The 26,997-nt window shown below is 39.5% G+C and overlaps 1 protein-coding gene across 1 annotated transcript in view; it reads left to right on the plus strand.

The window, feature by feature from the left end:
- THSD7B (thrombospondin type 1 domain containing 7B) overlaps positions 1-26,997 on the plus strand; it is a 299,407-nt gene that overhangs the window by 165,264 nt on the left and 107,146 nt on the right. Inside the window, exons 10-13 of the mRNA XM_088168384.1 lie at positions 1,907-2,141; positions 3,763-3,878; positions 9,558-9,690; positions 10,658-10,761. Of these exons, the coding sequence (XP_088024510.1) occupies positions 1,907-2,141; positions 3,763-3,878; positions 9,558-9,690; positions 10,658-10,761 (588 nt within the window). The remainder of the gene's footprint in view (positions 1-1,906; positions 2,142-3,762; positions 3,879-9,557; positions 9,691-10,657; positions 10,762-26,997) is intronic.

Raw genomic sequence — 26,997 nt, forward strand, 5'->3', positions numbered from 1 at the left:
ATGGAGGAAGTAATGGAGCTATGTCCCTGGTGTTGGAGGACTCATGGAAATTTTAAGTTATTTTCTCCAAGCTCTTTACCTGCTCCCAGAATATGATAACCAGGAAGCTGTTGATGAAACCTAGGGGACTTGATTTAAATCAGGTTTTAAAAGATAGTTCTTTACTCAGCTAATATCTGAAACTTGGTGCAAGAGGAGATCATGGAGCAGATGCTCCCAGCAGGTGTAAAATGAATTATAGGAACTGCTAAACATCATAAAAAAAATCTGTAAATGGCTACTGAAATGGCCAGGCAGGCATGCTGTCCTGCTTTCTTTGTACAAAAGTTGTCAATGAAATACAGAAAGTAGCCAGACTCTTGTAGTCTTTATAAAAACAGCATCTCCTGCTTGCAGTGTTGGAGGCAAGTTTGGATGAGCCATTTCTTACTGTGTTGAGTTAAATCTGCCTCATTTAGGTTAGTTAAATCTGCTTCATTAACATATTGTAACTTAGATAATATTGAAAAAAAGCCACCCTAATTTTTCCTTAGGAAGTTCAGAATTTGAATGGGATACATTCTTTAGTTTTGTTTTTTTTTCTTACAAATGGATCAGGCATTTTGCCATTTCCTTGTTACAATTATTTGCTTTTTAAGACACACAAGAAAAATAACTGGTTTGCATTTTTCCTGCCAAGTCAAATTCTTCAGGAAATAAGCTACCTGGAGCATTTTCTACTCCATCATCATACTAAACATTTCTGAGACTGAGCACTGTGTGGAACAGTGTATTTTCCTGAAAAGATGAATGGTAATGTGGCATGATTATCCAGTGGGTTAGGTAGTTTATCTCTTTTTCTTTTCTCACTGCTATTCATTGTGGCCATTTGGGGCCTTACTCTTTTTCAGGAGGGTCAGTCCTGCAGGCAGAGGGCATTTCTTTGACATCCCTTCATGTCCTGTTGATTTTAGTAGGGTGTAAATGTGCTCTGAGCCTTGTGGTATCTATCCCCAACACTTCAGCTCTTTCAAAACCTGCAGCATTTTGGCTGTGTCCCAAGCTGTCTGGGTTGTCCATCCTGGAGGAGAATGGTTTTGATTTTACTAATTTTTCTTTCTTTCTTCCTAAAATGATAATGCTTACTGTTAAATTTCACTGCGTTGCTCCATAGCCTTTGAGCTACGATCATCTGCTTTTATGGATAAATTCAGGCTGCTGGCTGGAGCTTCTGGGGAGCCTCTTCAAACTCCTGTTCTTTGGGACTTTGGCACCAGCTGCTGACAAAGTGCAGCAGTTTAGCAAAATCTTTGGACATGAGTTTGAAGGATGGTGCTTCAGAGAAGTGAAGGCTTCATACTCAAAACATGTTTTTCAACTTTCTCCCCTCCTTGATTTGATACATCCTGCTGTCATTACAGTTCAGCTTCCTCTACTGCTCAAATCTTCAGGACAACACGTGAATAGAGTCCAAATATGAGAGAGAGAGATGTTCCTTCTTGGGAGATTAGCAAGAAGAATGAACATAAAAATAATGCTTAATTCGTCTTTAAACCTGATTGCATGTTTGCTGAGTGATACTGGCATTTAAATGGAATTAACTTGGCTGTGTGTAGGAGTTATTGATAAAGTAACTCAGAAATATACTTTGCCTATTTCTATTTCCATTATGCATTGGAATACAATTTTATGCAAGGCTAGTTTAATGAGGAAACAATATTTTAGAAGGTTGTTATTGCAGCCATAAAGGTCAATAGCTTTATTTAAGCTTTATTTATTTATTTTTTTTACGGAGGGATGGGGGGTTGGAGAAGAGGAGGTATTATGAAAATCTGACTTTTTTTAAAAAAACATTTCTGCATCTTCTTTTTGCCACATGCCATGAGATGAGGATATGATGTTATGGTGTTCTCTTGACCCTTTCCAGGTGGAAAAGCCTGTCCCCCTGAGCGAGCCCTGCAGGAGCAGCGTGCCTGCAATGAGCACCCATGTGTGCATTTCTTCTGGGAAGCCTCTCCCTGGAGCTCCTGCTCCGAGGATGTGCTGGGCACTGCACTCAACAGCACCATCAGCTGGAGCGGGGAATCCACCTGTGGGGTGGGCATTCAGACAAGGAAAATCTTCTGCAGGAGGAGCAGCTCTGGCCAGGTCACTCCCAAAAGGTATTTAAAGAAAGCTTGTTAGTGTTTGTTTATTTATAAAATACATGATGTATTTTATAAAGGCATTTTCAGCAAGTGTACGGACTCTGCAGCACTGAAATAATTTCGTTTCAGGACTAACTCTACAGGTACTAGTCCCTCACTGTTGTAACAGTTAAAGAAACCAAATATCCAGCCCATTTTAACTTTCCATGTAAATCCAGGCAAAATGCATACTTTCAGTGGTGGACATTTTTTGCTGTAGCTCCTTTGTTACTCTAATTTACAGTTTTCTGCAAATATTTTCCCTGAAGGACAGGTGTGAGGAAAATATAAAATACATTTGAATATAATGTTCAGCAACATATTATTAGCAGTGCTCTAATAAAATAGAAAAAATAAATAGATTTTGCATTATATTTACACTCCAATAAGGCAGTACCATATGTGTAATCTATATTGTTCACTTGGTTTATATAACTTCTGTGATGTGATAGCAACACAACAAAATTACGTATTCTGCAGTAGAAATTTCCAAATTTTGCTTTGCCTTACTAAATGAGGAAAATAAGTGGCACAGATGTTTTCCTTAATGTCAAAAAATCAAGATGTTGCTAATTATTTTCACACCATTAATGAGTATGGAGAATTAGAACTGAGTTTCCTTTCCTGTTGTAACTCTCAAAACAATGCTGTTTGTGTAAGCAGACTGTGCTGATTTCGGTAAAGTTAATTAAGATTCTTGAGGTTAATGGGGTTAATTAAATAAATGGAAAGAAATCTGGTATTCTTGTATGTCTCAAATGCATTGATATGCTCGAACTTTACCTAATTAAGCACATTGTTTATAGAGCTATGTAATGCCTAAAATAGTTGTTTGCCCTCTCCACTTTTGAGGTGGTGTAAGAGGAAATGGAACTGAAGGGGGTGAGTAAATACTAAAGTATCCGACTCATGGCACATTCTTCCTTCAAATGGGATCATTTTGGGTTGTATGCATTACTAAATATTGTTGAGTGATCTTTTAAATAGAAATTAATAAGGAGTAAGAAAGAGTAATTCCCTTCCTGTTAACCCACTTGATATGCGAGATCTGACTGATCCCATAAAATTTTCCCTTTTCTGCTCTTCAAGTCCTCATATATTAACTGGGTCTGAAACTTTCATTAGGATATGTGTGGCATGTTTTCCATGTAGGAGTTGAGAATGAATGAAGAAAATCACGGAGCTCTTTGTACTGTATTGCACTTGAAACTATTTTTGTGTTCCTTGGAGGTTGAACATTGAGGAATATGTCATCAGCCCTTACAGACAGGTGGTTTGAAGGCTGTTGCATGTTGTGCTAAAACAGAACTACTTTATAAACATAACTACTCACTTTCTTTGATAATAAATATATCTGTTTTACTCCCATGAGCTTTGTGGTTTTGATGTCACAGAGCCTGTAGTCATCAAGCCAAGCTTCCCATTAAAAAAAAAAAAAAAGGACAAAATTGAACTGGGTTGCATGAGTGAAAAGAAAAATAAGGAGTGATGTCTTTGGTATGGCAGTGTGATCATAGTTCTGTGAAAGTCATAGGAGTAAAATCTTTCTCCGTGGTTGTAAGTTTTTATTTTGTTTTATCCACGTTTGGATCCGCAGGTGTCCGGAGTCCATCCGGCCGGAGGCGGTGCGGCCGTGTCTCCTCCCCTGCAGGAAGGACTGTGTTGTGACACTGTTCAGTGAGTGGACACCCTGTCCCACAGCCTGTCAGCCTGGTAAGCCTTTAAGAAGTCAAAATTTGGGGGAAAAATTACAGCATTGGCCTAGAAACATATGGCAGATGAAGCTCACACCATTCTAATAATTTTTAGGGCACTAATCTCTATGAGTTTTGGACCTGAAGGCTTTGGACCTTGCCTTTTGAGTTTGAGTTTTTGGGCAAGTGGGAGCCTTGTGAACAGCTTTGGAAATGTGAATTCTCTTTGCCTGGAGAAAATTCCTTCTGGGTTTCTGCCTTCAGAGTCAGAACTCCCAGGCCCCTGTGCTGTATGGCTGCACATGGAATTGCTTACATATGAAATGTAATTTTCTTGATCAGCCTGGGGTATGGGGTTGTGCAAGCACCTCCTGTTCTTTGTGGTTTTTCAAGGGCCAAACATCTATTTGATCTTGTTGGTTAACTTTGAGACACAATGAGTATACAACAAAGTTTTTTTATAATCATCTAGTTTTGGGTTTTCTGACAAATTTGTATATTTCATTAATTGTTCAGATGAAAGTCTGCTCAGTTATCAGAATATTTCATTATTGTTGGTAGTTTCCTTGCCCTTCAAAGATTCTCAGTGCTTTAGCATAGTGCTTGGTAGATTTTACAGGAAAATGAGTTGCTTTCTAAAACAGTGAATCCTGTTTTAATTAGCAATTTATTTTTAGACTTTAAATGAGCTGCCTATGAAGGAGTAGAATAAATTACCTGGTAAATTACTTTGTTTATTAAATAATAGTCTACAATTAAAATGAGAAGAAATTAATTATTTAACCTCCTTGGCAGTGTTATCATTTTAATATAATTCTAAATTAAAACTTCTTAGATGAGGGAGTTTGGTTTTTGCTAAATCTGTTATTGATATGGCTACATTGCAAGATTTTTTTTTTTAATTTGCATGGCACAATTAAAACCTCAGCACGATAATGAAATTTCAAAGCCACTGTACATACGTGAGTTGTTAGGGGTGTTGTGATTTTTTTATAGAAAACTTGTATTTAATGAAAGCAATATACAGATGGTGAATTACTAATCAGATCAAGCAGGAACAGGTATTGCCTGGCAGATTTAAAATTAATTGTGTACCAGAATAAGATCAGAACTTAGACAAACATGGAATCACTAAATCAGCTTTACACAGAACTTTGCCAGTTGAGCTGTTTGTAGTTTATCTGAGGAAATACATCCGAGTTTACCATCTCACAATAAAAAAGCTGACATTTTCTCTACATTTAAATGTCATCAGACAACCGTCTGTCTTCTGGCAGAAGATTATCTCCTGCCTCAGAGGTGCAGACAGCCCTGAACTTAGGGCAGTAACAGATGGATGGACAACATAATTCACAAAGGAAGTGCCACTGAATCCAAGCACCTGTTGGGAAGCAGGAGCAGGGAGGTTGTTGCAAGTTATTGATTCTCTGCCATTTCAGATACTTAGAGGTGGCAACTGTCTACTGCAGTCTTCTGTAATGTACCTGTTTTACCTGGTCTTTGAGGATGGATTGGGAAAAGAATCAAAGAATCAGTAGGGTGGTTTCAGGATATGAAATGTTTGGAATGAGCAGCAGGTACATTTTCCTGTCACCTGCTTTCCTGAGGGTGAAGGTGGCGTGGAGAGGTAACTGCTTTCAGCATGGATGATGTGCTCCCTGGTCTGTCAGCATAGACTTGAAGTAGAGAGATTAAAAAAAGCAAACAGCTAACAATAAATAACATGTTTCACCTTCCTTCTGAAAATAGATGGTACCTGTAAGTGCCTCTTCTCTTCGGGGCATTGGTTGCTCAGGAGGAAGGTTAGAAATTTCACAGTTACTTAATTCTCTAAACAAGTTTACATTAAATGTTAGGTAGTAGCTGTCCTATTTTTTCCCCATGTCTTAAATCAGATTTGAAATGAGGTGGGGTAAAAGTGGGTGGGTGAAATGCATGGTGTGCCACAATAAGAAATTCCAACAACCTCTACCTTGTGTCAGAGAGTCCACGATCTTCCACTTCCAATCTTCATAAACCAGAACTGGTCAAAGCGAAAGACTTAAGAGCTCTTATCTCTACCAAGGTACTGGAGACAGCACTGATTTTCGTGGCTAAAATCTCAGAAAATTTGTCCTTTTTGATGTGTGAACAGAGTCTTGTGTGGACTAGACTCTGGCTTTCCATCTGGTCAGGAGCAGAGTGGTAAGCTGAATGTTTTCTGTGGAAGCTGGACCTGATACAGCACATATTCCAGGAGTGAAAAGGGATTTTGTCCCTCACCTGAGAAGGATAGTGCAGCTCTGTGAGCCCTGGGCATGGAAACCCTGGGGTTTTCCTGAGCATGGAAGCCCTGGGCTTTCCTCTGAAAGACAGAGGAAGGAAGGATGCAAAATCCAGAGAGGAGTGAGAGTGGGTTGGTAGGAATTGTATAGTGCTGTAAGGGAAGAGAATGAAGGCTGGTGGCACAGGAGGGGGGAGTGCAAACAGAGGTAAGGCACCCCTGAAATTCTCAAACAGCATTATCTGAGTTGCAAAGTCAAGGGCAGAGAAATTAAGGTGGTCCTTAGATCTTGAGGCTTGACTTTTTTTCAGGAGGACAAACAGTCATAGCCATGTTGGAAATCAGTTTGGCTTTAAAAGGACAGTCCTCCACAGTGCTACTACTCTGGAAAAATCAGGCTATAGCAATTTTAACTGAAATAGAAAAAATATGCTCATTAACATTTGTAAGGAATGTTATAGAAAAACCAGTGAGGAAATTCAATTTTGAAAATGGGGTTTGAGTACGGTGCAATAAATGTTGAGGATAATTTAGTTTCTTGAGGTGGAGAAAATTACTGTGGGAAGCTCATTTAGATTTGGTACTGATTAATAGGAAAGAAATGGGTAAGATTCTAATGGTGGTAGATAATTTGAATGAAAATCATCACAAAGTGATAGAGTTCACAATTCTTGGAAGGGAAGCATGGCAATATCACAAGACATTAAAAAAAAATAAAAAGACTTCAACAAACTGCAGGAATTGGTATCTACACCTCTAGGGAACTTGTTCTATGCAGACAGGAGTGCAGAAGACCTGGAAGCTCCAAGAAGGCCTGTCCTGTAATTCCTATTCTGAAACTGTGCTAGTAGCAAGCCAGTAGCACTGGGCAGCAGGGAATGTGTTAAGTCTGTATGTGTTTTGCAAATTCAAGGTTCAGACCATGAAGAAGAACATCACACGTATTTAGAGAAGCTCTTTTTTGTCTTACTGTCAGCGTTGTTCAGGATCTTGTTTCCTTTTGGATTGTCATACTGTTTCACAAAGATTAGAAACAAGAAATCAAGGATGCAAACTAAGCTAGAGGATATTAGACAGTGAAGATGGCATAAATGGATTAAAAATAAGGGGAAACTGAATGAAATGTACATTCTGAGAAATGAGGGAAGCACAACATGGACAATGTGCAGTTGTTGCTGTTGTTTCCTGTCTGCAGCCAGGAGAAAAGTGTACTAAGGAGTGTTTCCATTGAGTAGCTATACCCATGTCAGTGAGGTTGTGTGAATAAGAATGAAGTAGTAATGTAATGCCAGAGCATCAAATGACTGTCTTATCGGTGAGAAATAAAGTCTTAAAGAACTAAAACTCAGTAATAACAAGGCAAACCAAACCAAAACTCTCCCCCTCACCTCTGCTCCTCCAAAAGGAAAGGTCAAGAAAACTGTAGATTACTCATCCTAACTTCATTATGTAGAGAACCACAAGAGCAAGCTCTTACTCAAGATACAAACATTTCAAGAATCAGATTGTAATAAACTGGCCAGTAAGGATTTATTGAGGAAAAAATTGTGCCAAATAAATTTAATCTCCTCTTTTTTGGACAGTGTAGCTGTTCTAATTAAGGGAAGTGGTAGATTTTTGACACATTAAACTTTTATCAGGAAGCTGAGGAACAGTGGCTTAAATTAAATCACTCTTAAATGGGTACTCAGCTGCTTAAAAAATCTCACAGTGGATATCACAGTGAAAATAGTCTGTCTGTGTCTTCTTTACTGCCTGTTGTAGTGTATTGATACACAGTGCTAAGGTCCTGTGAGCCTTCTCTTCAAGCAGAAGAGTCCCAGCTTTCCTGGTCTCTTCTTTGTGTCAAGTGCTCTGCTCCCTAAATAGTCTTTGTGGCCTCAGGCACCTCTAGAGACACAATGGACTACAAAATGAATGAAATTCAGCAGTTAGAAATGCTAAAATTCATACCAGGCTTGTCAAATTCCTGGGCATGTTGTAGGTGAGACCCCTGAGATGTAATTGTACTGTGCCCTGAGGAGGCTGCAGGTCCTTGGGCACAGTGTTGGGAGAAAGTGAGCAACGAGAGGGAATTGAATTGAACCTACAAGGGACTGGGTTTGTTAGTTTAGAGAAGGGAAGACAGAATGGATGCAAGCCCTTACAGTTTTGTAAAGGGTATGCATTAGGTGATAGGAATAAACTCTTTTCTTCGTGTAATGGACAGAAGATAAAACAGTTTAATTTCCAGGAGCAATGCTGTGGGCTAGATTTTAAGAGAAAGTTCTTTGTGAGGCTTTACAGCTGCCAAATCAGGCATGTGAAAGGAGACTGTAGGACGCTGTAGAGCTGCCTCAGGTAGTGGCTGTGAAAGAACCAGGAGAGGGATCTCTCTGGATGTGTTTTTCCTGCCCCAGGTGAGCAGCCTCCTGCCAGTCCAGTGTCCCTCTGCAGTGATCACACAGTGGTGCCACATGTGCCAGTGCAGGCTTGTATGACTTGGTATTTTTAAAGCCAAAATTTTTCATTTTTCTTGGATCTGTGATTGTACTTTTTGTTCATGGTGTGACTTTTAGGTTTTCCTTCTACTCTACTACATTGTAATTTTGCTGCTACAGCTTTGCTCTTATTCTGAGCAAAATAATCCTCATAGTGGGCTTATTGGCACACTGCTTTCCTCTTTCAGACATATTTGATGAAGTCCACTTTTTAAAGCTTTTTATGTGGTCTGTAATCCTTTAAGGAGTTCCCCTGAGATCCCTTTTTACTTTTCTAGCACTGTTTTTGAAGTGTGAATACAGTGCCCAGAGAAGCATGAATGCCATCCACAGTGGTTAAACCAGCTCTCAGTTTGCTTTTACCACTTACACAGCCAAAGACTGTGCTTGTTTTGGCTGTAGACAAATAGATAAATCTTGTTCTTGTCTTTCCTGCTTCATTCTGTACCATGTATTTTGTGAACTGTGTTTTAGATGGATTGGTCTTGCATCAACTCAGGTTAAATAGAGAGTTAGCCTCTGTTGGTTGCAATGGTTTTCCTATTAGGAAGTTATCACCTCTGATTTCTAGAGGCATAAAGATGAGTTACTGGTAGCAGCCTGAGACCACCAGAATGTGTTCTTAGAAACAAAACCTTCCATTATGACAGTTTGTTTCTTCGTTTTTTATTATTTTTCCCAGTTAAGATGTTTATTTTCTTATTTATTTATTTTCCTACTAGAATTGGTATTCTGTTAAATAGATGTTTTTTGATGCATTCCTTAGGCCATTGATTTATCGTCCTTCCAGCTGCTGTCCTGCTGAACTACTGGTAATTTTAAAGGAAGTAATGTTGCAGAGTGCTCATAGTTTCAAAATATAAATGAAACACGGAACATATTTTTAACCAAGGCAGCTAAATCACTAACTTGGGATGACAACAATGTCTGAAAGACAACTCCTTTTGCTTTACAGGCAATGCCACTGCAGTTAAGCAGTCCCGGTACAGGATTATCCTTCAGGATTCTGCCAATGGGGGACAGGCATGTCCAGACACCTTGTATGAGGAAAGAGAATGTGAAGATGTTCCCATCTGCCCAGTGTATAGGTAAAACCTCTTAGCTTGGAATCAGTCTGTAGTGGGTATCCACTTCTCCAGAAATTACTCTTGTCCTGCACAGTTTCAGCAGAAAATAACGTAATTTTGGAAAATGCAGAGTTTGAAACAAATATTGTACCTTGCAAAATGTGTAAAAGTAGAGTTCAAACTGGAGATTTCAACAGATATGGCATCATCAGAACAAGCACCAACAGATACAGCTCCTAGAAACAGTAACCTCAGGGTCTGATGTGTAAGGAAGCTGTTACTGGGAACTTCCCTCTCATTGTATCTAAAAATCTATGTAAGCTATTTTGGGACCACAAGCCCTAGAGTGCCTTAATCATAATTGCATGCTTATTGGAGAAACTCTTGTCTTTTCCCCTGCTACTCTCACTCCAGTGAATAGTGAGCACTTAAAAAGTTCTGATTAGACAAATAATACAGTAGAGCAGTTACTCACTGCTCTTCATTAAGATTATGTGGCCCATCTGCTGTGCAATATTAGTAAATAGAAAAGCATTATATCTTTGCATATGGATCTCCAGCCTGCACATCCCACAGGGGATGGTCCTGGAGCACAGTATGGAGCTGAAGACAGTGCTAGGCAGGGGACACAACGCTCTGCTCTGCCTAGTGCCATAGAAAGCTGCTTCCCCTGGCTGGCACACCTGTGAGCATGGAAAGCAGACTGGGAACAACATCAGTTGTATAAAAGCAGGAGGAGAGCCTGGTTACAAAGCCCACTGGAGCTATTTCCTGTGTATCTTACCTGACTTTGAAACATGCCCTGCAAAATGAGAAGGGGGAACGTTGGCATCTGAATTCCAGTTCCCAATGCTTGCGTCAGGAGTAATTACAGCTTTGTGGCTCCAAAGTCTCCACAGTCTATTATGGTTGGTAACTGGAGTTTGTGCTCAGATTTTTTCCCTGTTTTCCAGTTTTTAGCCCTTCATTGTTTGCTGTTCTGCTGCAGGTGGAAGAGCCACCGCTGGAGCCCCTGTGTGCTGGTGCCAGACTCGGTGGGACAGGGCCTGCCAGGGCAGAGCGAGGCGTGTGGGCACGGGCTGCAGTCCAGGGGTAAGATTCCTCCATCCAGCCCCCAGTGTTTAAGGTGTTGGATATGGCATTTAGGCACATAAGTTGGAAACTAACTGAAGTTCTTCTTGAAATAAAGTGTTTTGGGGATTGCTTCCATTATACAGTTGTTCTGCTGTGCTGGGCATTAAAGTACCACTAACACAATGGTTTGGAGTATAGGAAGAGATCTATGCTTGATGTTCAAATATCTTAACCTGCTCTTCTGCCTAAAGCTGAAGCATGTGAGCTTTAAATGAATTATCTGTAGGCCTTTATGAAGTAATCCATTCTTTGTGCTAAAAATGGAAAGGATAATTTCCTCATGATTTTGAAATTTACTAATGATTTGCCTGAGGCCTGATTTTCATTAAGACTGTTGAAGAAGTTCAGCATGGGTAAAGGCTTTGGGCTCCTGCCCTTGACATAATTAAGCACTTAGAAATTAGTGGTCCCATTGTCTGGACAGAAGTGTTAAGAAGAATGTTCAGAGAATGCATCAGTCTGTAGTGGTGCCTGCAGTTGGCTGGAGATGTGGCTGTTATCAGTCTCCTGGGAAATACAATTAAACCTTTAACAAAAGGTTATTTTTATTGAAAAAAAATTGCTATACAGGTATGCTAACTGAGGAAACTTGACATTATAATTTACTCCTTCACAAAGGTAGAAACTATTCTTTAAAGATGAAATGAATTTCTTATATAATCTGGAAACAAAAGAAAAGAGAGAAAAGCCCTGACAGTATGTGGGATGTAACTGAAAGAAGAAATGTGTTTTAAACTAAAACTCAAAGGAGTAAATATCTTAAACTAGGTTTTGACCACCAACCTTTCCACAAGGTTTTCAAATCTGTAAATTGTATTGTTCAGTCTGTGTGAAGGGATGGTAATCTTTATGTTCTAGTAGGTGCACGAACTTTGTGTTAATCTTACTCTGACAGAATTAGAAGTATAATACAAGAGCATCGCTCTTACTTTTACTCTGTGGAGAGCCCTCCAATAATTACTTAGGCTATGTGCTGTTCTAGAGTAATTGTGAAAAACCTACCTTGGTGAGTTTAAGCAAAAAATCGTTTCAATGCCACGTTCACTTTTTATAATTAACTGTGGCTTTTGTAACAGCTTCAGTTTTCATAATTACATGTAGTGATAGAACCACTCTACTGGGTATTATTAAAGATGAGTGGGGTCTTAGGAATATGAGATCTCAGATGAAACCCATGGAAGAAGATTTTTAAAGATATTTTGTATGAATAAGAGGAGTGATCTCCACAGAGAAGGCAGCTGAGACCTAGCTGCTAACTCTGACCATACTGTGTCTGGAAAGGAAGCTGCTGGGTTTTCAGAAATTCTTATCTTTTCTATAGAAGTGTTAGTAAGGGAAATTTTCATAAAGGTTTTGGTTTTTTAAAGCCCCTCCTTGCTGCTACTTGAACTCCTCAGGAGTGTGCAGAGATGCTCTGTGTTGTCGGGGAGCAGCCCTTTAGATATGGGAGGTGTTTGCTTACATGCCTTGCAGAGGCTCTTCAGCTTGTAAACCTCAACACTGGAGGACTTCTGGTCTTGTCATTCTTCACTGGAAGGGGGTTTTGGAGATATGCTTTTGAACTACCATGTGAGGTGAGGCTGGGGATTTGGGCTTGTTCAGCCTAGAAAAGTGTCTAGTGTGTGGAGTTCACAGAGGAGATGGAGCCACACTTCCCAGAAATGCACAGAAGAGAAGTCATAGGCTGGAGAGAAACTCTCAGATTGCCCAGAGAGACTGTTGATTGCTTGGAGATACTGAACACTCAAGAAAAAAAGGTCTTGAGCAGCTTTTTCTAACTGTGAGGTCAATCCTGCTTAGAGCAGGCATAGGATTCTCAGAAATCCCTTCTGTCCTAAATTACCTTGTATGAAACTGTGAGTCTGTGGGTGTTTTCAGAGGAATCTGTGCCATCACTGGAAGAATCCCAGGTGTAAGAGATAGATACTGCCTTCCTGCAATATTCAGGCATCCTGTGAATGAGCTTGCATTTGAGGTATCACCACCACTCTACACAGTAATTGCATTACATAATGTACAGCATCTTTAGCCAGTAAGTGTTTCTTCTCCAAAGAGTATTCATATGAATTTTCCTGGTTCCTTTTTACCATGTGACAGCAATTACCCTTTTACCTCAGAAGATAATCAGTCTCTCTGTCCCTTGAAGCATCCATTTTTAAATTTTTTTCTGTCCGTATCCTGACTGTAGTATGAAAAAAAGGATTTTAGTTTTCAGTGAATGTCATATCTAGCCAATTATATAAGAACACTGAATTCATATAAATTATTTCTAAAGAAAAACAGTATGTGTTTATGTGTACCTATTTAGGACAATGACGGTACTGAGGGAAAATGAGGTCTGAAATGACTTTCAAGCTCCATTCTTTCTCATGGCTAGATTCTGAGATAGAAATCCTGTTCCATGAGCATTTTCACTGAAATTGCATGTAACCATACTGCATAATATGCAGAAGATATCAGAGTTTTTCTGTGAATAATAAGCAGAATAGCCAAGGAGATGACAGCTGTCTGGAACTGCAGTTTTTATGATTTTCTTCTTGGAAAGATATTACACTAATTACAATAGCCTTTCATTTTTTTACATCGGCTTCAGTGGACTAACTTACTCAGCAATCAGTGATATAGGAAAGAGAAAGGTAGCCTTTAGAAATAATAAATACAGTTGTTATTTAAACTTAATTGAGCCATGATTGGCAAAAAGCTCGCAAGACAGGGCACTCAGGTAAAATAAGGTGAGGATGTTGCTTGACAGTTACGTAAGACAACATTACTAACAGTAAATGAGGAGCTTTGCAAATTTTACATTGCTGTACAGCTGTCATTTGCCTCCACCAGAGACTAATTTACTAGGAGGTGTCAAGACTGTGAGAAAAGGTCCTGCACAGGGGTGGGGGCAATCCCAAGCACAAATACAGGCTGGGTGAAGCGTGGATTGAGAGCAGCCCTGGGAAGGACTTGGAGATGTTGGTTGATGAGAAGCTCAGCATGAGCTGGCAATGTGCACTTGAAGCCCAGACACCCAGCCTTGTCCTGGGCTGCATCCAAACCAGTGTGGCCAGCAGATGAGGGAGGGGATTCTGCTCCTCTCCCCCACTCTGAGACCCCACCTGGAGCTCTGCATCCAGCTCTGGGGTCCTTAACATAAGAAGGATGTGGACATCTTGGAGCAGGTCCAGGGGAAATCACAGAGATGCTCAGAAGACTCAAGAACCTCTGCTATGAAGGCAGGATGAGAGCTGAGGTTGTTCAGCCTGGAGAAGAGAAGGCTCCAAGGAGATGTTGGAGTCCCTTACAATGCCCTGAAGGGGCTTCAAGGGAGCTGGAGAGGGCATGGAGTGATAGGGCAAGGGGGAATGGCTTTAAACTAAGAAAAAGTAGAGTTGGAAGAAAGTCTTAACCATGAGAGTGGTTAGGCCCTGGCACAGGATACCCAGAGAAGCTGTGGATACTCCCATCTCTGAAGTGTTCAGGGCCAGGTTGGATGGGGCTTGGAGCAACCTGGGATAATGGAAGGTGTCCCTGCCCATGGCAGGGGTGGATGAGCTGGATGGTTTTTCCAGTTCAGACCATCCCATGACTTCATGAGAATCACTGTTTCTTCAGGTGCTGTTTGGTGCCTTCCCTGGTCTCAGATGTTTGTGATGGAGGATCCTTCAGGGATGACCTCTCCTTTAAGTGCTGACATGAAGAGCCACCTGGGACATACATAATTTTTGGGAATGTGTTGCTCATTACAAGGGATTGTTAAGGTTTAATTAGTGGATGGAAAGCCTGTTTTAAGCAAATGTCTTTGAAGGTTGCTTCAAACACCACTGGTGGTGTACATAGATACGTATTAAAGACCAGACGGGTCTAATGAGACTCTGCTTTAAAAACTGGTCCTGGAAGTGCACTGACAACATGATGATGAAAAAACAAGCTGCTTTCCAAAAGCAAGGAGAAGCTTCAGCAATGGAAAATGCCATGTCTTATTTCTACTGCTCCTGCTGCTTTGCTTTGATTAATTTGGAGTATTTGACCATATTTTCCCCTGTTAATGAGACAGTAAGTCCTTCTCAGAGCTGTAGCTCCCCATCTGAAGAATACAGAAATGATGTGACACAGAGCAGGAAATATTTTTAGAGATAGTTTATTGATTTATGTACAGGAAAACAACAATGCAGACTCACCAATGCAGTAAGAAGAAGCTACTCCTTTGCTTTGGAAAACAGAACTCTCCCTTTCTTACTGGAGGTCACGGGGTGGATCAATCCTGGACAGCCACATTGAGCAGCTCTGGAGTGTATTTCTTTTGGTTGCTCTACTGGCAGACCACACAGGATGTATTTCCTTTCCTGCTTTAGCTGGGTTGTAAATTCACACCACATGGACTTTGCCAAGATGGTTAGTGTTAAATATAATCTGTTTCAGTTGAAAAGTTGAAGTATGGATTGACAGTGAAAACGTGGGATGCAGGCAGCACCAGATTTGGGCAATTTGAGATTCCTGTCACCTTCATTGCAGGTTTCTGGCTCTTTCTCTGGAGCTTTCTGGTAGCTGTTGGGACATTGCAGACAAGACTGGTTTTAGACTGATTCAGGCCAAGAGCTTATCATCATCAAAAAAAAAATTGTATTAGTCTGCTATCTAAGTTTCCTGAGTGAGTCTAAATGCAGTGATAGTTCCAGTGAAGTCTTATATAAAACATAGGTAGTACTGTCATCACAAGTCTAATAGTGACCAAGTTAGTGCATCATGTTCAGCAAGATGAAAGAATGAGTTTAGATATAGCTTGTTAAGATTGCATCTACACAAATGTTTCAAACAGGCCTCCTTTAGCTGTATTATCTCATGTATTATCCATCAGTAACTCAGTAATGGCCATATGTACTGTTGATGTTTTTCCTGCAATTATTTTATGGTAACCTCTTTGTAATGAGATGTGCTGTCAAAAAAGTGTCAGTGTTACCATTTTTTCTTTTTTTGCTCATAAGATAAGTCATCCAACAGTTCTTATTTTCTGTTTTGTAGACAGTTAATATAACTGCTGATTAGCTAAATGAACACATCATTGTGATTTGAGTTGCAGCATGCTTTTGCACAGAATTACCAATTTCAGGAGGTACATATTAGAATCTTGTGACAATTTACAGGCTGAAGGCAATGTGATAACCTCGAGTTTACAAGGAATGCAATTATGATGGTAAACGTGGCAGAGACTCAACTGCTTCAGTTCGCTGGTGATGTTTTTTGAGCAGGGCTCTTGGTGCAGTCCTGTGTCAATGTGTCCAGCTGACAGCAGCTTACCTGTCATCAGCAGCTCCTTCCAGTATTAGGGAGGAGGTAGGACAGGTAGGACAATGGCTCCTTGAGCCTTATTCTGAGTTCATTTGGGAAGTTCATTTGTTAGTCAGTATTTTTCCTGGTGGTTCTAGTCTAGGGTGTAACAGGTGGTTACAGGGACACAAAAGGGCACAGCAAGCTGAACTTGAGTGATCCCAGAGTCCTGGTCTGGAAGACATCTGCCTGGAAGCTGGTGGCATTGGCAGCAAATAATTGAGGGGAAAAATAATTACCAGGGTAAAGACCGGAGCTGAGTCTTGTTTGTGATATGTTTGAAAAGAACATGAAGCTGAGTTTGTCTAGGATGGCACTGAAGTTCAAGAGGGAGATTGCCTTTCCAGAATGAAGAGCCTTGGTCTGTTCATCAGCCATGTCTTTCCAGGGCTTCACCAATACTTTGCAGATATAATTACTCTACATCATATTGCAAATTCACAGAGATGCACTGCGTTGTTTCTTTGTTGTGGCTGAAAATGCAATTTTTAGCTTAAAAACACATGGGGAGTACTAAGGTGGTAAGAGACAACCAAACCAGAATTGATTCACTATTACTGTTTTTGACAATCTGATCTCTTTCCTTGACAAGGCAGTGGGCTGGGAGTCAGGCAATAATGTAAGTGAAGAGCAGCACAGATAATATTCTCTTAACTTCAGGAAGACATTGAGTCCAGTCCCACATGACACCCTCTCATGTGCAGTATGAAAGTATAACCTAGAGAAATGCAAGGCCAGGTGTCGGAGAAGGGAGACGCGGACACCAATTCGGTCATCAGCAAAGTCTCGTTTATTGATACGCAGAGTGGCGATTAAATACAGTGCTTAATTAGCTCATGCATAGTGCAAAATCTGAGCTCATCATTGGTCTAGCTGTGCGACTTAGCTAAGCACTTCGGCATTCATGTTTTTCTCAATTCTGCGTGTCTTCCTTATCTCAAGGACACTGTATCCGTGAGACTGAGGCCCACTTTGCTAGCTTTACTAAGTTGATCTGACTATGGCCTTTTTCTTCCAGCTATTCCTGCACCAGGCTCTCTACAGCCAGGTGGTTGTGCAATTTGTTGAAAACACCCATTCCAAGCTCTGTTATCAGCTATTTGCTGTCAGCCAGGAAGGCTGTTTCAGATGGCTTCTGATCAGATCCTGACAGCTTCCCACGGGGCACACGCACCCAGGACTGTCATCAGTGCTGTCACTAACACTGTGGATGATGAACTAGAGAGCACATCTGTAACACATCTGGGTAACTGCAAATCGTGAGTACTTTGAAGGGCAGACCAGGAATACATGTTGGATAAATTTGAGCATGCTCTGAAATCAGAAAAGTGAAATTTTCATTAAAGAAAAAAAGTCAAATGCAGCACTTGCACTGTAGAAAGGTGGGCAGCAATACTGTAGAGGAAATTCTGGGATTTAGACTCACATCAGTGGCATTGTCTTGCTGTGAAAAAGCACCCATCATAAAGTCATGTTTTGCTTACATTTTCCTTCTCATCTCCAAGTTCCTGAAATTTATTCTTCTGTTTCATAAAACAGAATATATTTAACAGGCAATCCTCCCTTTTATTTTTGTTCCATAACACCTTCTGCCACTATAAGTAATGTCAAACAACTGAGGTCAGATAAAAACACCAAAACTTTCTCTTGAGTAATTTCAATTCCTGGTTTGCCAATAGATTCAGAATAGATTAGAAACTTTTTTTTTTTCAAAATACCCAAATTTCATTAACAGAAAGAAAATAAGTATTTAGGAATCTACATCTGGTGAATAGCACTGAACAAATTAAAATCTCTTAAGCTTAATGAAACTTTATCCTTGGTTTTGCATTTAAAACTAATCTTCGTTCTTGATGAACTGTGTATATCTGCACACAGAGAGAATGATCACTGCAGTGTGGATGTAGGGTTATATGAGTCCAGATTGTTTGTGTCAGATTTCTATCAGTTTACCTATAAGGTTTGATCTGTTTTAAACTGTAGATTTGATAATAGATTTGCTTCATGCAGAAATCTGTGGCAATGTTTCACAAAGGGGGAAACAAGGAAAAATTGAGGAGGAGACAAAAATGCCATACCAATATAATACATGCATATATGTATGCATTTATAGCCTTCCCTGAACCAGTGGAATGAGGAATCTCTCCCAGAGAGATTTTCCATGGGATTAATTTCAGTTTTGTAGCATTAGAATTGACTGGGAGCAGGAGGGGAGGGGAGGGTACAGATGAGGCTATGTGAGGTGTAGTGGATCAATCTCTCTGAGCATTTCGGCTGCCTTTGATATTCCTGTGGTTTAATTTATGAGAAATAAAATCACCTGTTTTCACAGAAATCATCCTGGGCCAATTTCTTAAAACCTGGTGCTGTAGCAGAGGTGTCTATGCAAATATGCACGGCTGGAATCTGCAGCTGGGCACTGCAGTGGGGCATGGAAATTTGTCCTCATATTGTATTACATCCCACTGATCTTCCAGGTAATATGTTCCCCTAGACCAATTTTTCTTTCTTGGGTGTGAGTTGATAGGACACGGAGAAGAAAGATTGATACTGGTTTGCCAGTGACAGGTTGTTCACAGAAGACTGATGGTGGACTGCCCTCCTGTTTTTAATGGGGGATGTCAGCAGGCATCAGAGGACACTTAAAACTATATTTCAGCCTGGGTCTGCCCAGCTTCCACCTCAGGTAGAGCTGCTCTAAGAATATTTCATAGGCAGGAGGAGAATTGGCATGACATTACTTTATAGACGTGAACTAATAGCAGGAGAGACTCCAAGTCATTTCTGTCACTGTAGCATTATGCCAGCAACATAAAAATTGAGGAGACTCTTAGAGAATTTGTCCTGACAGCAATCTACAATGCAGCATTTTATCCAAAGGCAACTCAATGATCTGTAGACTTTCTGTAAAATAAAGATGATGAAGACTGCATCAGATAAATTACATGTATTTGATTTCCTTCAAAACCAGGACAGTATATTCCACTCTGTAGAAGGGAATAAGCAAGCTCTCTAGCTTAACTATATATTGTTCCTGATAAACAAAACAAATATCAGCCTCTTAGTATCACACAGAGCATTTGTTTTCTGGGGGAAAGGAATAAAAAGCCTAAACCAAGTAGAACAGTCCTTTGAAGCCAGAAGGCACGGACCCTGGAAATGCACGCTAAGGGCATGTACCAATAGAGGGATTGTTAAAAGATCAAAATAATGAGAAGTAAAGCAGAGGGACATCAAAGCTTGCCAGCCTATGTATTTCTGCCTTGATTAGGAGGAAGGAGGGAAGAAGTGGGGAAAAAGGGTTTTAGATCAATATGAAGTGGCCTGGTCACCTCAGACAGCACCATCCAAATGTGTACAATTTACAGGAATTGCTGGAACATCTCAGTTATAAAAGTCCCACAGGATCTGACAGTGCTCACACCATATTTAATAGGCACAGAGGGAGAGAGTTGAGATCATCTTATCTGAAGGAAACTCCTTTTTTAAATGTAAGGGTAGATAGATTTTCATTTTGTCTTTCATCCCTCTGATTAAGTTCAGCTCTCTTTGGTCCTCCCAAGATTTCTTTTATCTAGTGTGGAGTCTGTATGATCTAAGCAACTATCGTTGGCGAAAGTCGTTTTTGGGGTCCTTTTTTAAATGATGGATTGTCATTAAACAGAGTATAGTAGATGAAAGAAGTCCAAGAAGATCCAAACTGTGCTGAGACTTACTCAGGAGGATGAAAGGCATAATGAGAGATATAATGAAGAGCAATCTCTCCCTCAAACTGGAGACAGGCCCTTCCAATTATAACTTGTTTTTACTACTAGCTTCCAGTGATTTAAAATCCTAGTTATGAGCAGTTGATTCAGACTTCGCACACAAATTTTGGGAAATTTGTATTCTGTGATCAGTAGGCCTGGGTGGTGACACATCATGATTTGTGCAGAGGATGTTACAGACTAGAACAGAAATCTCTTCTCTGGCCGTGGGTGGATTGTGAGCAGACCTGTTCACACAGTCTTGTGTGTGCTCTTGATCAGAATTACAGGAGCTGTTTCATCCTAAAACTCTGTTTTCTTCACTTAGAGCCTGAAACACAAGGGTTTCTAATCCTTAGTATTTTAAATGAGCTCATGTAACTATTGCTGGCTTTTGGCCTGTATATGTCTGGCATACCTCAGTTCAATGGGGTAACCCTGCAGTGAACAAACTAGTCTAGTTTCTTGATGATTTTTAATTTAATTGAATCATCCATTGTTGCTGAGGCATTTGTGTCCTGCTTGATCTCCTTGTTTGTTTGCTATTTTATATAACACTTTCACATCTCTCTTGTTCACCTCTCTGTGTGGAGGCCGGCTCATTCAGTACTGATTTAAATCTACTTTTGCTTTTATAAAATTTTAATTTCCTGAATATCACAGTTGTGCTGTTTACAACTCCAAAGACAATTCATGCCAAAGCTGCTGCAGTTTGTAGGCAAATTGTTAAAAATTCATCTGACCTGAGCAGGGTAAGATCCAGGTTCTCTTGAAAATGGCCTTAAGGAGAACCTTTCTTCAAATAGACATTTTAAACAGGAAAGCTTGAAGCATGACCAAAAAGAAACAAGTTTATTAAAAAGCTTTTATGCTAATTGTTTTCAAGAAAACACTAGAGATGTTGCTCTCACAGTCTTTACCCAAATAACCTCTTTTTTGTCCATAATGGTCTCAGTCAAGTGGATTATCAGCTTGTGAGACATTCCAGAGACATTGCAATTGGAAGGATGAAGACCAGTTGATTATTCTTACAGTATGGTAGAAGCAAAGGGGTTTAATTTGAGGAATAGACAGTACTACGTTGAAATGCTGATTCAAGGACTCTGTCAATTGTCTGGACTTCCTCCTCTTACCTCCTGGGAAAAAAACAAAACAAAACCCTAACAAGTAAACAACCTTCCCCCCAAAAAAAACCCTAAACAAAAATCCAGACCAACGAACAGAAAAACAAATCAACAAACAAACCCAACTGTTGGTGAAAGGAAAATGGAGATGTTGAAAGGAATGCAGAGTTTGATTTATAGCATATATTGTTCTTTGTCAGACTCCTGAGGTTTCACCTGTTTGGGGAATTTCCTTCAGAGGAATGCAATAAAAGTTCCCGTTTGCATTTTCCCTTTTTCTGCATTACTTAGAAAGCGCTTCTTAATGGAAATTATTGAGTAAAGTTTCTTTCAGTAATTAAGAAGTAACACTCACCATGAATATTAGCATCCTAAATGGCAGAGCTCATCGATATGGCTTACCATAAATCTTCAAGCACAAGATTTTTTAAAGAAGTGTCATGCCACAAAGATGTAAAAGGAATCCTGATGTCATGTTTGTTGACTCTGAATTTGTATATTAATGTTACTCCAATTGCTTTATGTCTGCAGTAGAGGTTTTAGACATGAGTTTCCAATTTCAGAATAAATGAATAACCTTGAATCAAACTGTCTTTCAAAATTTCCAGCATCTCTCTTTCAAACAGGTGCACTAAAGTGACAGAAGAGTAACTGGAAGTGACAGGGATGCTTATGAAGTGCTTGCACTTGTGAGAATACAGCAGGTGCCTGTGAACTGATCGATATTACATTTGCTTTGTGTGTCCAGTGGTGCTCTTTTCTGCTGGCACATTTTCTAAATATGTTCAGAAATATTTAAAATTCTGAGTGGTGTGTTTAGCACTTTCTAAACAGAGTCTGATTATTGCAATAGTAATACTTCCAAACATTTTTCCTGTTGGAAACAACCCTTCTCCACTTCCCTTATTGTCATCAATTTGCTTCTGAAAAGGCTCAGGAGAAGATTCCATCTTCTTTATTTATAATAGATCAAGTGAAACTTCATCCAAAAAATTGGAATTCCCCTGGAATAAAATTACTACACAAGAAAAAGCCATCTCTATACCTTGATGGCAATAGATAGTAATGAAATATATGTCACCTTCTAACAAAGATTTTTCTAAAGTCAATTTTTTGCTGGCAGCTGCTGGTTTTGCCAGGTGCTTGCATCATTTTTTAAAGGATTGCTGATATTGGCTTTGTGAAATAAGGAAGGTTTTGAATAATATATTCAGGTATTTGATAGAGTTCTCCTGAAGCAGGGTATTTTGTAGTGTTAAATTTGGATCTTGGATGTGAAGCCTTGTAGCAAATGTTACTTTTCACTGCTTTTCTGATCAATTCAGGTCAGTACTATTGTTTCTTTTTGACACTTCACTGAAGTTTCAGCCCTGCAATCATATATTTGTTTTCTTTGATGTGCCCCAAGGTGATTGAAATTTCTGAGTTATCTCTTTCCTACTGTTTTTTAGATATCAACTTTCTGTGTCTTAGTTTTTATCCTGTGTGTAGGCAGAGGAAGTGCCTGAACTCGAGGTATGCAATATGAGGGGATCTTACCAACCTATTAAAATGTCATGGGCTTGTCCCAGGCCATCTGCTTCAGCCTGTGTTCATTTCAGGGTGAAGGAGATCAGCTGCCGGCGCTGCGCTCCCAGCCACGGATGCGTGGCTTTCCACAGCACTGCCCTCGCTGACCACGGGCCTTTACTGCTGCTTCCTTATATTTATTTATATTTCATTTATTCCTTGTGCTCCTGGAGGGCATCTTCACGATAGGCACTTAACAGCATTTGAGAAAATCAAGCATAAAAGGGCCTGCAGAAGCAAGCAGCTACTGCAGACATGAACTCTTTGAGGGCGTTTGCGGGATTATCTCTTCTGATGCATTTTAACCCCCAGAACACAGGATGTGGTTACAGACATTCCCTTTTCAGGGCATGGTGGAGAATCTGTGGGGCAGATCAGAACTGCCCTGTTTGTGACAAGTTGCTTTGACCAGTAGGTGCTTTTTCAGTACCTTTTTGGAAAGTTTACTTAGTGCAGAACTCAGTCCTGTGAGATTGGAAGGGTTTTGTGCATGCCACGTTGCTGATGTAGTTGCATGTGAGCAAACATCCAAACAAACAGGGACAAATTTGTGCTGTAAGATAAATGGATATCTTCAGTGCCTGGTTTCATGGAGTATAAATTTTTCTGTAATCTAAGCACATCTGCTCATAATAATTAACTTGTGTGGTGTGTGAAAAGAAGAGCTACATCAGCTTTATGGCATGGTGAGATGCATTGCTTCCTCTCTGTTCATCACAATGATTAATTGTAGAGTTTGCAGGAAGATGGCTGCTTTTTATTAATTTTGGGGTTTAGATTATATGTCTGGCCCCTTTTCTTAGCTTATTTAAATGTTAATGCTCTGCAAATCCGGTATAAAAGCATAAACGTTGTAATTTTAAATGCTTTGATGAGAAACAGGGCAAAATGTGTCTGCTCAAATTGTCTTATCTGAAGCCTTTCAAAGATGCCTGTCTTTCCTTGTTAGATGAATTTCACAGGTAACTGTAAATACTGGAGGCAACCATGAAAGAAATTTAGAAGGATTATGGAGTTTCATTTGACCCTAATTGCTGGTGTTTCCAAGGGGCAGACTTAATAATAACGAAACATATTAGCAATTTGCAGTTGGTTCTGTGGTTTTGCAAGTATTACATTTTTTACTATGAATGAAATAATCACCTAATGTGTTTCCAGAAGTTAAATACACTTAGTTCTTGGGCTATATTTGAATAACATTTCATTATATGCTTTAGGGAATGTAAATGTTCAGGCTTGCAGTGGAGTAAGTGATGGGCACACGAGTACAGCTGTCAAATGGGTTGATGAGGGGAGCCCAATGATCTTGTTGTATTTCCTCCCAGTGCAGTCATCGTCATTTTCCATTTCTTGCAAACGAGTTAATGTGTTCTATAGATGGAATTCAGCCACAGGTTTTTATTGGAGTTTGGATAGTCAGAATGGCAGAAGAAAAAGAAATGATGTGTGGAGAGTCTTTATTGAGCAGAAGTCTGAAACTTGGGTAAAGTTGCAGGAGGAGTGAACAGAATTTAGCTTACTATTTAAAAATCTTTCTAGGTTGCTCAAATCATATTGATTAAATGATAAACAAAGTGCTTTCTTGAAATCTCAGTTAACTGGCATAAACACCCTGATTGAATTATGCTGCAAACAGAACACTATAAGGGAAAATGTCTTTATCAGTTACAGTTATATCTTGGTTTTTTTTAGGATTTCTTATTAAAAATTTCATCTCAGGGTTTTCTCAGAAAATAAACTAGACTCAACAAAGAAACTAATGCAAAAATAAGCTATTGCAGTGACATCAATGAACAGATACAATAAGCAAATAAGCAATTTGCAGACAGAGAGTCAACATCCCATGAAATGTTTATAAAGGTAATATTTAAGATCGCATAAAATCAAATTGTATTCAGATAAAATAACAAAAGTCAGTAATAAAACAGTGGTGAATAGTCAGAGATTATCATAAAGCAAAAAGCTCTATTCCATTTCAGAGGTTTTCTTTAGTGCTAAGCATTCTATGTGTTTTTATGGCAACTCCACCCAATCTTTGCTTACCCAGTTAGTCGTGGTTAGAGTGTGCACATCCGAATCAAACTGGAGGCATGCTGGAGGCATGTGCCTTTTGATGCAATATAATTTAATTACTAAGAAAGTCATTTAAGATTCACGGTGGTGAGCATTTTTAGGATTTTTTGTTCTCAAGGAAACAAACTTTTCTAAAATAAGGCCGTTGTTCTGTTTGTTTCACTGTGCCCATCAACCTAGTACAGAAAGAAAGTTGATGTATTAATTCCTTTCCTTTTTTTTTGGCATAGTTGTCCCTGTTGGATGAATATTTGTTCCATTGCTTTTGTGCAAATCAAAAAATAAGCTGATGTTCACCTCTGATACATCAACATCAGTTTCTCTAAGTGTGCTAGAGCCAGGATTCATTAGAACAGGCACTTCTGAAATAGCTGGTTAATCCTTGATAGCCCTTTCCCTGTAAGGAAGTCCACTCCCAGGAATGCACCTGGCCTGTGATGGGTGAAAGGTTTTGAGGGGGTGGTTGGCAGAGTAGAGGGTGTCTGGTTTTTGCCAGGACATTTGCAGGAGGATCCTTTGCTACCTTTAATGCCCATTACTGATTCTGATTTTGCATGCTTGTGCTGCAGCCTTCTGCTAATCCACAGGAACCTGACCTAATTTTCACCTTATTTTGTTATTGTTGTAGTTCCAAGGGCAGTGAGTAGCTTTTGACTGAGCTCAGCTGATCTCTCATACTCCAGATTATCCCCATTGTGGTTGTGCCCATTCCCTCATAGGAGAGCTTTCACTTTGACTTTTGTCTTTTTCTCTGAGCTGCACCTTTCTTCAGCTTTCTTTTCCCTGCCAGCCCAGCTCTCCAGCATGCCTTACTTAGATTTAATGCAGATATATTTATATGAATGTATTTGTCTACCTGCCCATCCTAGTTGGTTCCAGCTCATGGCTTATGCTCTATGCTGAGTGGAATTTACTGTCTCCACCCTGACACACCAGATTTTACCAGTCATTCTCTATAAACGGTTTCAAAGATGGAAAAGATGCAAAATTGATAGATGAAGTACATTTTACCACCATTAACATGCCCTTACAGAAGTGCTGTACCCCCTTATTTTAATATTCTAGTCATGTGAATTCACCTGTTGAAAGATTGGCTACAACAGAGTTTCACCCCAAAATACATGTGTAAACATTTTCAGTCTGTTTTTAAGTAAATGTATTCATAATGTGACACCTTAGTTATCTAAGTTCAACTGTGATGTGAAGATGATGGAGGAGCCATCACAATTTGGGAGAGATTTTGGTGTCTCACCTGGCACTGCCTCTGTATTTCACAGAGTGTAGGTAGACGGCCTGTGGGGTCCCACTTTTTTATTTCCTCATGTAAATTACTCTTAGAAGGATTATTTAATACTAGTAGTAGGTGACTACTGTTTGCTTTTTATTCAGTGTTTTTGTAGGTGTAGCAGATTTTAAATTGATAAAGAATAATTTGATTTTGGGATTTCATTCTGAATAATATGTTTGTTTGAGGTTGTTGCTGAAGACTGACACTGTAGCTTTAATGGAAAGTGTATTAAACTGCATTTTAAACATAAACAGTAGAAAGGTAGATAAGCATTTGAAACATTAGAGAGTTAAACATTTCCTCACTTCTTCATAATCTTTGCTCATCCTTTTGCCATGAGAAAACTACCAATTTTACATCTTTCAACTTAGATGTAACCCGTGTCCTTACTTCCAGTGAACAGTTATGTTTTTTAGAATAATTTTATGTAACAATGTGAAACAAGTGTTGTTATATTGGACAATGTAGGATACAAGAATCTGTTCAAAGCACCATATGAATCTCAGGGGTATTTACTGTACTGGAAAACATGAGAGTTTGATCAAGACTTCTCATTTATTGATAGACACATCAGTGTTGATAGCTCACCTTTTTTTTTTCCTTTTATTACAAAAAACTGCATTTACTAAGTTGAGTAGAGAAAAGGAAAGACATTACAACCTGTGTATGTAGTTTATACAAGTACACAATTCTCATCACTCCCAGGAGATAAGGTGGTTAGGGGTGGGGCTTTACTTCACTGTATTTTTACAGTTGTAAGAGTACCTAGGACAGTGAGTTAATAGTTAAAATGGCCATTTTATGCATTCTTTTATTATTTTCAACAACTAGAGGAAAGCTTTTTTCATCATGATATAATCAGTAACTCTACCAATAGTACTTTCAGTACCTTTTCTTCAGCTTTAGACAAAGTCCAAATTTGTATATGTTAACCATACACCTTCAATATGTGGTATTAAATTTAATTTAGGATTATCCTATTACTTTGGAACCTTACATGGAAGGCTGTTGAGGATGTCTTTGGTTCATACACCTAATGCTTTATGAGACAAACAAATAATTCAAGCTCTGTAGCCAC

This window comes from Sturnus vulgaris, chromosome 7 (assembly GCF_052056855.1).
Source record: "Sturnus vulgaris isolate bStuVul1 chromosome 7, bStuVul1.hap1, whole genome shotgun sequence".
Classification (NCBI taxonomy): domain Eukaryota; kingdom Metazoa; phylum Chordata; class Aves; order Passeriformes; family Sturnidae; genus Sturnus; species Sturnus vulgaris.